General features: G+C 41.8%; 1 protein-coding gene across 1 annotated transcript in view; it reads left to right on the top strand.

Moving 5' to 3' along the window:
• LOC121923346 (netrin-4-like) overlaps nt 1–16,352 on the top strand; it is a 95,971-nt gene that overhangs the window by 52,333 nt on the left and 27,286 nt on the right. Inside the window, exon 5 of the mRNA XM_042453689.1 lies at nt 15,259–15,385. Coding sequence (XP_042309623.1) covers nt 15,259–15,385 — 127 coding nt within the window. The remainder of the gene's footprint in view (nt 1–15,258; nt 15,386–16,352) is intronic.

The following is a 16,352-nucleotide window of genomic DNA, read 5'->3' as shown; positions in this document are numbered from 1 at the left end:
GGATGACTGGGTAACAAGACACACAAGTATGTTAGGAACATCAGTGTAACAGCTTGTAGGGTGTCCACCAAATGGTGAGAAAGTGCATTTGGTGAGTTTCCCTTCCATTTCACCTCTGCATTCCCCACCTTTTGTCTTCTCCTACAGTTGCCTACTTATTGTTTCAAATGAAGCTTTTAATATGCCATCATGTTGCCCCATTCAACCTGAAATAAGCTCAGGCAGACACATTCTCAACACTCTTTGTAACCTTCCTTTATTTTATTTCCACTTATTCAGTCTTTTCTTCCTAACTATGTAAATCTGGTAAGGAGAAGAGGGAAGAATAGTTGCCTAATGCCTTCTCTTTGCTAGCATGAGGAGCCCTCCATCTGGGAAAGCTCTTCCTTAGCCTTCAACTTGCATCCTCTTCCTTAGCCACCCACCTTGTTTCTCTATCACTTTATTTTAGGCCACTGTCTCCTTACTCCTTACTTTAAGACTTTGTCACCTTTCCAGCATTTTTCAAAACCTCCCTCTGAAGGGTAGACAGAGGTAGTAGTATCATATGGAAGAAGAAGAAGTAAGAAATGAGGACTGTCTCAGATAAATGGAAATAATTAGAACGTATGCTATCTGCCTCATGTAAAATTTCTTGTCTAGAGTAGCAGAGTTCAAACTTACAGTAATTTGTGCAAGATAGAACTTTTCTTTTTTTTCCTTCCCTGGTCTTGGTGACTTGGCTGTCACTTTCTTTTGCAGATATTATCTTCCTCTCAAAATACTTTTGTCCCATTACTTCTGATAATCCCCTAACTACTAAGCTTCCACACTATCTGATCCGAGCTGTGCCAGTCTTTTTGACCTCAAAATACTTCTGGAGCTACTACGTGTTCTAGCTAGCAATTCACAGAACATATTTTTCTTGGGAGAAAATTTTGCTGCTTATGCCAATGAGCTGGCTAGCCAAAGGTATGTTTAAAAGGCATTTGTGGTTGCTTGGAGAACAATTCAGACCAGTTTTGTGTTGAGGAGAAGACATGCTGCATGTTAAATTTTAGAGGCTGCTTCTATATCTCATTTTGTAAGGAACACACTCCACCTTGCATGAAGATATAAGAAACAATTCCTGAACTAACTTTTTTTGAAGGATATCACACGACTGAAATTGGAAGTATAATCCAGTGTCATCCTGAATGCAATCATGTGTATTCACGTTATTGCGTGAAAGGTTACCACACACGATCGCTGGCAGTCCGAACGCACTCCAAATGCAATCACATGTCAAACCACACTTAAGTAAATTCGGTGAACTAACCAAGTCACAAACTCTATTCCTAGGCAACTTCGCACTCAGTCTGCTGTTGTTTGATATGATGTGCATGTCTCCTTTGACCCTGGTTCCCCCCCCCCAAAATCCGGAAGGGAGGGTTGCCATGAAGCCTCGCTGCAATTCCGCTTCAATTTTGCTTCTGCTTGTCTTTCAGCATTGCTCGGGAGGGGAGGGGAGGGGCGGGGCTGCTGCCTGCTAATTAAGAGGCATGAACCTGGAGCTATTGGATAACCATTATATTCACGTTTTAATGTGACAAGAGAGAATATATGCTTGTTTTAACATGAATAGAGCATGTTCTTTCAACCATTCTTCCCGCCCCCTCTCCAACCTCTTTTGTAAATTGTGGGGTTCCTTGGTTCCTCTCTCTCACTCACCTAAATATTCTATGCTCCAGTCATCTGGAGCCTAACTGAGCATGTGCAAGGGTGCCAATTCGCAATTAAGAACCCACCGATGTGATGGCTTACTTTGCACAGAATCTGGGTTGTGCTCGGGGAGGCCATTACATAGAATTTAAGGTGTGATAAGTAATCATGTAATTGAGTGAATTTTTGAATTGACCTCTCTATCTTCTCTTTCAAAATTGAGAGCCTCCCATCCCGTGTGATATCCTCCTTTGTTAGGAGAAGAGATTAGAGTGGAGACATGCCAGTTGGGCCAGCTAATCTTCTAGTCTCAATAGACCATGTCCTCACTACTGCTTTTCCTTTTGCCTAACTTCAGGGGTATACCAATGGGGGGGGATACAAAATGGGAACATTGCCTGCAAAAAAGAAGGAAGGAAGGAAGGAAGGAAGGAAGGAAGGAAGGAAAGAAAGAAAGAAAGAAAGAAAGAAAGAATTATCTCCAACTCTCCATGAAATTTTCCTTCCCTAAATTTTTACAGAAGAGCAGGCAAAGACCTCATGAGAATGAGAACTCAGCATATATAAGAGTTCCAGAAGTGAACAATTATCGCTGTTTCCACAATGCTAGAAATTTGGGAACTGAAGGAAAATTTCATTGTGGACATAATTCCTATTTGGATGGTCAGTGCCCTCCTTCTCTTCCCTCACCCCGTAGCTACACCCCTGCCTAATTCTGGTGACTTGATTGTCACTTTCTGTCAGAGAGATCCAGATTTGTTTTTAACCAAGTAAACTAGTGGTGAGCAACCTGTGGCCCTCCAGATGTTGCTGAACTGCAACTTGCAGCACCACTAGTCAGCATAATCAATACTGAGGGAGGTTAGGAAGTGCAGTCCAGCAACATTTGGAGGGCCACAGGTGGCTCTCTTCTTCTCAAAGAGGAGATTATCACATAGGGTTTTAAAACTGCAATTATAGTAATAAAATAGCACCTTTGACAATACTTATCACGTGACGTCACCTCCGACATGTAGCTTACTGTGTCTGCCAAGCATGGTTATGGTGTCTTTTTCATTTAACTTAAATCACATTAACAGAAATCCAGAATTGCATTGAAGTTTTTTTAAAAAATTAATGTAAAACCCCTTAAAGACATGTTGGATAGGACATAGGGCAGGGAGGTGGAGTTAGGGAGTCTGGAAGAGAGCACAATGGCAGAAACAGCCCCAATGATGCAGTTGTGAAGACCTGCAATAATGGCTGCTCTCAAACCAGTATGTTTCTGTTTTAGGTCATTTAGCATGATTGCGGCAAGAAAAAGTCTCGTGTGATAATGCCTTAAGAGTGTGGAAGGTGTCAAATTGGAAAGTATTGACTATAACCTCCTACCTTCATTTTAGACTAAAAAAAGATCGGTAATAGCTTATGATGAAGTTCCTAACCATGGATATAGATGTACTAGAAATTAGATGTATTAGAATACAGGTTCTGATTGTTAGAAGGCCAGTCGTGTGGAATGTTGAGTTGTATACAGGGTGAGATTAAGACATGCTAAGGTTCTAAACGTATCCTGCAACATTTCACAGATGAAAACTGGGACATGTATAGCCAAGCAATATCAGATAGTGTCTAGATGACAAAAGTTCTTAATAAAGAAAAACACACAAGCCAGAGAAGGCTGCAGAAGTTTGCTCTTGCCTGAGTCTATAGGGAAGGACAAGATTCCACTCCTTCTCCCTCTCTCTCCCCTGTTGTGCAAACTGCTCCTGCACTTTGAGTTCCGTCTGAAGCAACTGAAGTAAAATTTGAGAAAAGGGGGAAGATGGGAGAAGGAAAGAGAAGCTGGAAGCAGCTGTAAATGTTGAACAACAGAAGATTATACAGGACTGTCCCTGCAAAATCAGGACAGTTTGGGGGATATGAAACTGTACAAAATTTAGATGACCCCATAGCATTGCCCAAAAATGTTTCATGGTGAGAGTATTTTGCACATATTTTGTTTGTTTGTTTGTTTAGGGTTTGTTTTTGTTTGTTTGTTTGGTTGGTTGGTTGGTTGGAAAAGAAAATGGATTTTCTGTGCAGGAAGCAGTGGGGTATTTTAAAAAATATATATGTGTAAAATACAGTTCTGTCGTCTTAAAAACAGGTTTCCTGAGTGACATTAAAGTTGGTTTTTCTTTTCTTTTTTGCACAGAAAAGCCAGGTGTATTTCAAAAAAAACAGCTACTTCAATCGTTTGTTCTTTCACTGCTGTTTAACTGAAAAAGTTATAGGTTACCTGATATTAACATTTAGGGCATGAATAGGCAAAGTGCAGTGCTCCAGATGTTCCACTGCAACTTCCATCAGTCTTAGCTAGTGCAGCCAATGGGGCAGAATGCCACTTCACCCACCCCAGTGTAGGCAAACAATCTTATTAAAAGGAAGGGATTAAAAGGAAGGCTACAGACTTTTAAAAGGAAACCAGGTTGATTGTTGGACTGCTTCCCTACTATTGGGTTTGGGTTTTTTTAATCACTTCATTGTGGCCTTCTGCTACTTTCATCTCCTCTGCAAAATCACCTCTAATCCTGCCACTAGAGACTTTTGATTGGAAACACTTGTAAAGGCACTTAAGGCTAGTAAACTAGTTTAACTGGCCTCATGCTTTCCTCAAAGCAACATTTTCCATTAAGCACATGCACTTTTTAAAAAAGTAATTAACTTAGTTTGGAACCATTAAAGACCCTGGAAATGAGAATAGAATCCCCTGTAATGTCTTCTGATTTTGCTTCAACCACTATCCTCTGCAATCTATGACTATCTCCCCCACCCCCACTCAACCTGTCTGATCTATCAAAGGTCAGTTCACTGCTACTTTCCTCTGTGGTAAATATCAACAATAAGGCCACATTAACACATTCTCTCAGAAATAATACATGTGATAAAATAGCAGGGGGGAGTAGGCTACAGGCTCAGTTTATATCCTGCTCTAACCAAATGAATTTCTTGAGGGACAAGCTGCCTACTCTCCTTTGAGAAGGGAGAGCATGTCCAGTAAACAAGACAGCTTACCATCCCTTGGTCTTGTAGATGGCCAAATACAGTAATTTTTTAAACTGTGTGATTTGGAAGGCCAGAATTTTTTCCCCAATATGCCAGGAACCAGTATTATGTTTGTATCAGCATACTTTCCATTTATAGCATATGGTCCTCCTTGCCACTACAGGGCAGGGTTCAAAGTACTCTCGGTCAGCCGAATTCTTTTGACATATGTGGCAGAAAATCCCACAAAGCACGCCTTCCATCTCTGGCAGAAAAAAGTACAATAATAATTCAGAAACTATATGCTGCATTTGCTTCTCTTTCAGCAACATCCAAAAGTGTTGTCTGAGGTGGCTGCTTCAGTCTGCCTAATGGTTGGGCTGGTCTTATTTGTCTTCACAGGAGAAGGAAGGAGAAGGATCAGCATAGCTCATTGTGGGGTATACTAGGAGCTGGAGTTCAGTAACATCTTTAAGATTACATTTACATCTATAATTTTATGATTTTATGAAATACTAAAGATTACTCTCCCCGCCCATGCACAGCAGCCGTTATACCTGGAGTCACCCCGGGACCCTCCTTTGCAGGCCAAGTGGCAATGGAACAGACAAAGGAATCAGAATGACAGTTTGACAGACTTACAGCTGGATGACACACTACTGAGGAGCCCTTTACACTGTACTATTATAGCACTGTGATTCCACTTTAATTGCATAGCTGCATCCCATGGAATCCTAGGATTTGCAGTTTAGTGAAGTGCTACAGCTCACTGGCTGAGAATCTGGAGTAGCCTTCCCTAAACAGCAAATCCCAGGACCCCATAGGCAGTAAAAGTTGAAGCATATGGTTATAGTTGTGTGCTGTGGAAGGACACTAAATAGTTCAGTGCAGACCTATAGATAAACCAGTAGAGGTTAGGAAAAGGGAAAGAAAGAGAAATCATCTTACATACATGTACGGAGAGAGAGAGAGAGAGAGAGAGAGACTCTACATTCACTAAATGCCTGCACAAAGATTGAGATAGTGTGTGGTCTTGTAAGGACTAGTATTAGGATAAATAGCCCCTTGGATGAGAAGCATCTTTGCTGATGTCCCTACTGGGTAATTTTTGCTATGTTATCATGTGATGTATCCTCTTCAGAACTTTGAAATCTAACACAGTAAAGCTATGTCCTACTGACTTTGTCTGGAGAAATTAACATTAAACTGGAAATGGAAAAATGTACCTGCTTTAAAAGGTGGATGTCCATTTTTGTAGTTAGTACTCAGATGGCTTGGAGAAAGTTGAGTGGAGGTAGATTAAAGACACAGGGGCAGTACAGACTGCCTCAAAAAGGTGGGCTGCAGTCACCAATTTTAACTGTGGAAGTACGTAGCAGCCGCCAAACCGTATGGCGTCCCTCCGCAGTAAAAAGAACTGGTTCTTCCGGGTTCTTTTTGGCTGCACAGCAGTGGTGTCATCATGGCAGTGCCCATGTGGACAAGATGCCACCATGATGCTGCCGCCCGTACGGACTAGGGTTCTGGAGCGTGCGGTTGCCACGTGCTCTGGACCCCTAGGTTCGGCGCCGGCATACTGCTTTTGGCTGATGTGTCTCAGGCCACAGTTAACTCCTTTATTTCTCCCTCGCTCCATATTATAAATTCAGCAAACACTGAATTCATTTCAGTACCCCTTCATCCTGATGTCCAAGGCAAATGCCCAATTGGCTGACCCCTAAGATTGTCCCTGAATTCTTGACTATTTAAACAGGTCACAAACGTGCCCTTCATTCATCTGAATTATACAAAAGCAGCTCATGTTACACTTCCATCCTTCTTACTGAATACCAAAGAGAGATTTGGTGCTTTATTCGCCAAATAGAGATTTGTCATCGGCTCTTGGGCGGATGTGAATTTGTATTGTTTTGCAAGAAACCCAGTATAAAAAGACTGTCACTTCCTTGAGGCCTGCAAGTGACTTGCTTCTGATGACATGCAAATCTCTCAGTGACCAGCCTTACTTTGGCAACACTACAAAGTGAGCATGAAGCCCAAAGACAAATATTTCTAGTGAATCGGCAACAGTTGCCCAGTTCTGGAATGGTTCCAACATTCAACATTCATTCAGCAGTGCCAGAAAAGGAAGCTACCCTGCAAATATATTGATGTCAGCCAGGAAGTGGCAGCACTGGTACCAACAACAGTAGCCATCATCAACAGGAAAGAGGCTAAAGGGAGTAAACAGAAATGGAAGGAAGCATGAGGTGAAAACAAATAGAAATACGCCTCTGAGCCACAACAGGCTGCGTCACAAATGTCACAGCCAATGTGCTTCGCTTTTCTTTCAAAGTGTAGTTTCCATTCCTTTATCATCATGGTGATGCTGGCTGTGAACAAAAGGAATACTTGATTGGGATCCAGAAATCAAACCATTGTGACAAGAGCGGAATTGCAGTGAGCACATTAATCCTACTCTTGTTCAATTGCACTTGCTGCCAGTTAACTTTTGGGTCACCTGCAAGGTGCTAGTTGGTGTCTATTAGCACAATTTCTGTCATTATGATGCCTATGTTATGGAAGGAGGGCATAGCTCAGGAACATTCACTGTGTCTACCCTCCCTAAACTCAGTGGCAAGCAACTATTTAGAATGGGGATGTAATGCTTGCTGTACAGTCTGCAACCCTTTACTTTCAAAGCTGAATCCAAATTTCTAGAGGAACAGGTAGGCACAGCTCCATCATGACTAGGCCCAGCAGCAGAGGACAAGTCCTCCTTCCATCACAACTACGTCTTCTATGGCATCTGAGAGAGAGAAGAACCATCACTTACTGGACTTAGAAGTTTTTCATACAAAAGCACAAAGACAAAACGGAGCTGGAGAGTAGCAGTTTTTCTCCATGCCTTACTACATGATGTCATAGTGCTTAAGTTCTCTTTTTGCTGAAGACAGCCTTCAAAGCAAGTATTTTTTTTCCTAATTAAAAAAAATCCATTTGATAAAAGACTCACTTTAACTACTGTCTCATACGGAAAGAGAACTGGAGTGCTACATTGTCATACAGTAATGCACGGAGAAAACCGCTATTCTCTGGCTCTGTTTTGGCTTTGTTTTCTTGTGCAATAAGGCTCTCCATTCCCACTCCTACTGCCACCCCCTTTTCCTTGTGGATCCTGTCTTTTCAGATTGCAAATCTGACGGCAGGGAACTGTCAAATTAATAATTGTAAAACATCTATGTAAAGTTGTAGGGAAATGCTATATCCCAACAAAAGTACCATGCTGACACTATATATATCCCTGCTCTATAGTGACTGAGAAAACTATCTATCTATCTATCTATCTATCTATCTATCTATCTATCTACACACACACACACACACACACTTGTGTGCCTATGTCATTCCTGACATGCCAACCCTAAGGTGAACGTATCATGGGTTTTCTTGGCAAGATTTCCTCAGAGAGGGTTTGCCCTTGCCTTCCTCTGTGGCTGAGAGAGTGTGATCTGCCCAAGGTCACCCAGTGGATTTCCATGGCTGAGCAGGGATTCAAACCCTGGTCTCCAGGGTCATAGTCCAGTGTTCAAATCACTACAACATACTTGCTCTCACACACAGAGAGACAAACAAACAAACAAACAAATATCCTTCTCTTTGCCACTCCAGAGTAGGGATGAGCAAGCTGAAGCCCTTCAGATTTTTTTGGACTTCAAATCACTGGCCATAATAGCCCATGGGGAGGAATACTGGGAGCTGCAGACCAGCAACATCTGTGGGGTTACATTTTGCTCACCCCTGCTCTAAAGTGTTATGGAGTGGTGGATGAGTGGGACTAAATGTTACAAACAGGCTTTTAGGCAGACAGATGCATAAATATAGGCACATACTTTATATCTATTAAGGTAGGTAGAGGGATCTTGTAGTACCTTTGAAACTAACTGAAAGAAAGAATTTGACAGCCTAAGCTTTCATAGACTTCTAAGGTGTTCTCTATACAGATGGAGAGGATGATTCCACTAGCCCTGTTCTCTCGTGACACATTTCTGTACTGGAGAGTAATGACACTGTGAAGTGGTGAGCCTCCTCCATTCATTATTTTCCAGTATCTGAAATCTCATGGAGAGCATCCACAGATCAAATAAACTCTCTTGCTCAGGAAGCTCCCTCCTCATAACAGTAACAGCAAGAGAAAGGCAGAGCTAGCATACACTGCTCATCATACATTTACTGTACACAGATTGGGACTACCTGAATAGGGCTTAGATCCATATAGACAACTCCCCTTCTTTGTGCTGAGTTTGCTGGGCCTACATACATTATAGCTGTTAGTTTGCATGTCTCTCTAAGAGTTTAGGCATTGCATGTATTCATGTCATATCCTGTTGTTCTTAGCCACAATTTTTCTCTTCCTGCATCAGGTAGTCTGCAGTTAGTTTGTATTTATTCCTCCTCCCTTTTGTAATCTACTGTACTCTCTCTCTGTTCCATGTGGAGCTTCAAATGCTTGTGACATTTATATATTTTGGTTCGACCAATAAAAGCATCACTGTTTTGTGGATTTTGGATGCTCCTGTACACAAAAAAGGAGGACATCTGTCCAGCCCCCCCCCCATTAGTTGAGTCACGCTATACCCACTTTTTAAATACATAGAGCCTGTCCAGAATTAAGATTGAACATTGGGAAATGAGCTGCCTACTACTACTATCCAACCTGTCTCGGGCTCCTTCAGTGACCAAGGAAGGCATCTCCCCTCTGAATGCCTGAAGTCAGTAATGGATTGGATCAGGGAAAATAGGCTTAAATTGAATCCAAATAAAACGGAGGTACTCGCTATAGGCAATCCCTATCTGGGTATGGTGATAAGCTCTCCAGTTCCGGATGGGGGTCACACCTCCCCTAAAGGACTGTGCCCGTAGCTTGGGGGTGCTCCTGGACTCGTCACTTCAGCTGTCATCCCAGGTGGATGCAACAGCCAGGAGCGCCCATTATCAGCTTCGGCTGATTCGCCAGCTACGACCCTTCCTGGAACAAGAAAATCTAGAAACGGTTGTACATTCACTGGTAACCTCTCATCTCAATTTCTGCAATGTGCTCTAGATGGGGCAACCCTCATACCACATTCGGAAGGTGCAGTTGGTTCAAAATATGACAGCCAGATTGGTGACAGGGAGTTCCAAATTTGATTCTATTACACCTATCTTAAAATCCTTACACTGGCTGCTCATTAGCTTCCAGGCATAGTATAAGGTGTTGGTTATTACCTATAAAGCCCTGCATGGCTTGGGCCGAGCTTACCTGAAGGAACGCCTCCTCCCATACAATCCTTCCCGCACTCTCAGATCCTCTGGGAAGAACCTACTGTAGTTAGAGAGAACTAGTCTGAAGACGACTTCCCAGAGGACATTCTCTGTTTCCGCTCCAAAAATCTGGAATGACCTGCCAGATGAGATCCGCCATCTAACATCTTTGGAGGCCTTTAAGAAGGCAGTAAAAACGGATCTCTTCCAGCAGGCCTTCCCAAACTGATCTCCTCAGAATTTTCACTCTCCATTTGTTTAGCTGTACCCTCCATTCTTTGATCTCGATTTATTTTATTAACCATTTTATTGGGAATTGTTTTAATGGTATTTTAGGGTGGGAGGGAGATTGGGGAACTAGGATCTAATATGTCCTGTTATGCTTTTATCTACCGATAGTCATGTTTGATTTTATTGTTTTTGTTTGTTGTTACCCGCCTTGATCCAATACAGGGAGAGGCAGGATATAATAATAATAATAATAATAATAATAATAATAATAATAATAATAAATTTTATTTATATACTGCTTTTCCACAGATCAAAGCGGTGTACAGACAATTAAAACCATACAGACATTTCATAAAAGGATAAAATCCCATAATAAAACCATACAATTAGAGAACTCTAAGCACAATCATTCGCCTTCAAGGGTAAGCAGGGAATCGATGGCAACAGGGTAGATAACTTCATTCTTCAGGGGGGAAGGCTTGACAAAAAAGAGTTTTAAGCCTCTTTTTGAATGTTTCTAGGGGGGTTGTCAGATGGAGCTCCTCGGGTAGATCATTCCACATCCGTGGGGCCACCACTGAAAAGGCCATCTGGGATGTGGCAACATATTTGGAAGGTGGAATTACCAGTAAGTTCTTCCCAGATAATAAATAATAATAATAATGTTTATTTATATACCGCTTTTCCAAATTAGATCAAAGAGGTGTACAACAGGAAGTACAATACAAAGTCAAAATAAAACATAACAGGCCTCTCTCCCCCTCAAGATGGTGGTTGGAAGGAGGGCTCTTAGTCTTTCAAGCCAGGCCTCTCTCCCCCTCAAGATGGTGGTCGGATGTTCTGAGTGTGCAGGACGGATCATATGGGGAGATGCGGTCCCTCAAGTAACTCAGGCCCAAGCCATGTAGGGCTTTATAGGTAGTGACCAACACCTTGTATTGCGCTCAGAAGCAAATGGGCAGCCAGTGAAGATCTTTCAAGATAGCTGTTATATGGTCAAACCTGGATACACCAGTGACCAATCTGGCTGCCATATTTTGTATTAACTGAAGCTTCCGGACTTGGTACAAGGGTAGCCCCATGTAGAGCGCATTACAGAAATCTAATCAAGAGGTTACCTGAGCATGTACCACAGTTTCAAGGTCCCTTTGGCCCAGAAAGGGCTGCAGTTGGCGTATCAACCGAAGTTGATAGCAAACACTTCTGACCGTTACATCTACTTGAGATGTCAACTGCAGGGACAAGTCCAGAAGTACTCCTAAACTGCGAACTTCGTCCTTCAGGGGAAGTGTGACCTCGTTCAGGACAGGTGGATAAATGTCCTTTCTAAGGCCTTGGGGACCTATCACCAGTACTTCTGTTTTCTCTGGATTCAGGCTGAGTTTGTTTTCCCTCATCCAGCCCATTACCGACTCCAGGAGAGACGCCATCCTTGGTCACTGCATCAGTCGGTACAAATTATTATTATTATTATTATTATTATTATTATTTCCTTCTCACCTTACTCTTGCACCTTCAGTCAGCACAGGCTGGTCACAGGATGTTACTGCTAGAGAATTTTATCCTGGGATCTATTTGATGTGTATGGAGTTCCCCCTCCACTGAAAGGAAGAAACTACGTACTTCACACAGGAGATGTGCATACAGGAGATTTGCAGAATGGTGTCTAAAATGAGATAAGGTTCTATTGAGGTATGTAGATTAGGAAAGGAATCTCAGCAAATACATTATTGAAAAATTCCAAAGAGGTGCCCTCTGAGTCAGAATAGTTATCCTTACAGTATTCCTTTCCAGTCTCCTTTAGTGTAAAAATATGTAATCTAACTGAAAAATCTTTACCAGACTCCCTAAAATTCAACATAATCAGCTCAGAATTTGTCCTTGGTTATGCCAGTTTGAGGTAGTGGTCTGAGTGTTGGATTTGGACTTTGGGAGACCAGGGTTTAAGTCCCCGTTTAGCCATGGAAATCCACTGGATGACCTTGGACAAGTTGCCCTCTCTCAGTTTCAGAGGAAGCCAATGGCAAATCTGCAAAGAACCTCCATCTTGGGGGCACCATAAGTCAGAAACAGCTTGAAGGCATACAGCACCAACAACAAGAACAATGACATGTATTCAATTTCTCTATATTCAGGGTGACCACACATCCTCCTTTTCTAGGACATGTCCTACATTTCAACCTTCTGTCCAGGAGAAATTCCAAAACATCCTCCAGTTTGAGCATAGCTAAGAAATATGAATTTACAATTATATTAGTGTTTTTAGCTTTCATTTTGTAATTATCTTCATTTTTCTTGCCCCACATTTTGTAGTGCCCTGTCCTCTTTTGCGGTTAGGAACTCTAGTCATCCAGGCTCTGTATTTCTCTGTTCAGCCCTTGTTTTATCCTGTCCAATCCCTCTTTCCCAGTCCTGCACTTTGTTGAACTGAACTGAAAGCCTCTTTGGTTGAACTGAATGCTAAAGCCCCAGTTATTCAATTGTTTTCTCACCTCTCCCCCCCTCCAAAAAACCCCACTTCTTAAATTATAATCACGTTTGGATTTGAAACAGAGACACAGTTCTTCTTGAACCCTCTAGAGAGGTGGTCCATATAATCTGCCCTGTATTGTACCCAACATCCTCCCTTGAGACTATCCCAGAGCCAAGTGTGGAGAGGGAAAGGGAGGGAGAAAGAAATGCATACCCTGAAGTCTGTGTTCAGTCTTCCGTGAGGAGGCAGCCAACCGCTCTGGGCACAGCAAATCTGCCAGCTGGCCAGAGGAGCAATGGCATCAGACTTCGCCTGTCACCATATCTGATCTGAAGGGATTAGGAATGAAGGGAGAGAGGGACAAATTGCTGAAGAGAATTGGCAGTGGCCTAGGACAGGAGAGAGGAGCATGATGGAACTGGGTTCATGCTGTTGCATTGCATTTTGAAGATCTCCTCTCTTGCCAGTTTCTCTTACTCAATACAGTTGTGGGTAAGACTGGGGAGTGGATGGAACATGGCTTTTTTGGCTTTCCTTTTGAAAAAAAGAAGAAAGAAGCACTATAGAAAACTGAAACTGGCATGAGTAGAGAGATTAAAAGGATTTAAATTAAATTTGTGCCTCTGTCAGAAATGAAATCTCAGACTTCACTTTCATATGTAGCATGCAAAAAGGCAGAAGGATCCTTGTATAACTGTAGCACTTGGCATCCCAACCCAGGCAGAAGGCAGGAAAGAAGAAGGGTTCTGGCTGGGTGTTGTTGTGATTGTTGTAGTTGTTTTTATTGGAAGGGAAGCATGCCTCCATTCGCTTCCATTTTCCTTCATCTTTCATTGAGTGCAGATACAAAGTAATCAACATGAAAAGTAGTCTGATTTGGGTTTTTTAAAATATAATTTAAAAGAAAAGGGGTGGTGGAGCAGCAAGAAGACATTCGCAGATACCAAGACAACGAGAACAAAACACAAAGAGAGTGAAGGCATTTAAGCTGAGATTACTCTCTTGTGTTATTTGTTGTGTTAAAATTCAGATAGACCTACCTCACAGAGACAAGTAGAACCACAGCCGGTGAAAAATTGAGCCAGTTCAAGGTATCTGGGCACCTTTATCTTAAGAAACAAATTATGTATAATTTTATAATTTTATTTTATATGCTGCCTTTCTCCTGGCATGGGGCCCAGGGTGGCTAACAAAAAACAGTAAAATCAGATAAACTGATGATGTTTTTCAGCTGGATCAAAGTGCACAGGGCACAAAGTCAGCCAATTTTTATACATGGGACAAAAATCCCACAAGCAGTTCTCCCCATCCCTGTTTGCAGTTATGCAATAATAACTAAGGTAATAGCATAGAATTTGCTGCCAATATCTGCCACCTGAGATGGCCACCTCACTATAAATACTGTCAGGGGAGTTTATCACACGGGAGGAATTTCTCTTAATTTTGAATGAAAAGAAAGTGGGGCCAGAACTCATTCACGTGAATTCGCTAATTCAGCGAATTTACGTGAATTTGAATTGCGTTCGAACTGACTTCCCATTGCTCGAAAATAGCTTGCCATTGCCCGAAATTGCATGTGGTAGTCTATCACTCAATAAGGTGAAACCCCATGATTGCGTTCGGACTGACTTTCCATTGCCCAAAATTGCGTATGGTAGTCTATCACGCAATAACCTTAAACCCCATGATTGCATTCGGATTGCCATTGGATTATACTTCCAATTTCCCTTGTCTGATAAACTCCAGGGTTGACCCAGGTAAGCACACATGTCCCTTGGAACAGTCAGAAGAATTCAGTCCAACAGCTGTATATATTTACAAATAAATAGTTACTTATAATTAAGCCTTTTTCAGTTACTCAGGTATAAGTTAATTATACTACAGTACAGTTCTGTTTTGCACTGCAGAAATAATTCAGATTGACACTGCTTTAACTGCCATCGTTCCATAGTGCCAAGCAGATATAATACATACTTCCCTTTAAAAGGACTAAAAAAAGGAAGTTAAAACTCGGAATTATAATGATCTGATTCTGTACATAGTCTTACATCAAAGCTTTCCTCTTACGCAGTTTTAGGGAGGGGGGGATTGGGGCAGTAAATATGTGAATGCCTTGTCTTAAACAGTTTGTTCATAATTTTTCTTTCAATTTTTAAGGAGGAAAAAAAACTTTGGAAAAAAACAGAAAAAAAGTTTTCTTATTATTTTTCCAGGTTTTTTTCTGGGGCCTTCAGATATTGGCTCCATGCCCATAACTTAAGAGTAAATGAAGATGTTTCATTGTGCAACTTTTCCGTATATCTTGGGATTTCTGGAAGTCACAGCGCCCAGTGGGGTACAAGGCTTTGGGGAAGGGATTGGAGGCATGGTTCCACTGCCCCTTTCATGTATTAAATGTATGGCTGGAGCACTGCTTGAATGAACATCACTCAAACTCCCCTTTGGATTGCAGTGAATGGATGTTCACCTGCTTCCATGGCACTTTAAAACCTGCCTTTGTACCTATTTTGGAACTCTCTAGTTCTTTTAGGGCCGTGATGGTTTCATTGTGTTGTGTTTATTTATTCAGTTATTTATTGCTTCATCAGGTCCATGGGAGGTGTGTGTGCAGACACAACACTGCAGGACACCATTGTGAGAGATGTGCACCATTATACAACGACCAGCCATGGGAGCCAGGCGATGGAAAAACAGGGGCACCCAATGAATGCAGAAGTACGTGGGTATGGGGAAGAGGGTTGTGATACAGAGGGTTGTAAAATAATAAATCATTCTGCCCAGTAGCCAAGAGCCGATTATAAGAGCCAATTCACTGAGTCCAGATTTATGATGCCCTAGCAGCAGATGGAGAATGGATTGCTAAGTAACTGCATGACAACCCATTTAATCTCTCTCTCTTTCTCTCTCTCTCTCTCTCTCTCTCTGTGGTGTGTGCCTTCAAGTTGTTTCCAACTTATGGTGAACCTAAGGGGTTTTCTCTGCAACATTTGGAGGTTTGCCCTTTCCTTCCTCTGAGGCAGAGAGTGTGTCTTGCCCAAGGTCACCCAGTGGGTTTCATGTCTGAGCTGGGAATCTAACCCTGGTCTCCAGAGTTGTAGTCCAACATTCAAACCACTATGCCACACTTTTGTAGCACTGTGGTTCCACTTTAATTGCCAAGGCTCCAAGCTGTGGAATCCTGGGGCTTGTAGTTTGTTGAGTTCTCTGTCTGAGAATTTTAACCCCCCCCCCTCCCAACTGCAAATTCCAATGTGGAAGGACTCATAGTGTAAGTGGATCCTGCCCATGTGACATATATTGTATGGCAAAGTGCCTGTCTTCAAAGAAATGTTTTCTCATATTATTGTTTGGAATATTGTGTAAACAGGAGAGATGGATAGACAAACAAAAATATACATAGCAAGAGGAATGAATTTTAAAAATAAACTAGTTCCTAAGCAATTGAACTTCATTTCCTTCCATTTTAGTGTAGTTAATTTTAATTTCCTTTTTGAAAAGAACACACCCATGGTTAAGCACCAGACTATTGCTTCTTAGCTGCAAAAATGGTAATAATTCTGCATACTTGTGAATGTTTGGTGAGAAATAAACTAGATACTGTAACACCCCAGCCAAAAGATTTTTAAGTAGAATTTAGTAGCGTGCATCTAGGGATTATGATGTACATATTTTGTAATCTGAT

The sequence above is a fragment of the Sceloporus undulatus genome, chromosome 2 (genome assembly GCF_019175285.1).
Source record: "Sceloporus undulatus isolate JIND9_A2432 ecotype Alabama chromosome 2, SceUnd_v1.1, whole genome shotgun sequence".
Lineage (NCBI taxonomy): Eukaryota > Metazoa > Chordata > Lepidosauria > Squamata > Phrynosomatidae > Sceloporus > Sceloporus undulatus.
This window is presented reverse-complemented; position numbering and strand designations above follow the sequence as displayed.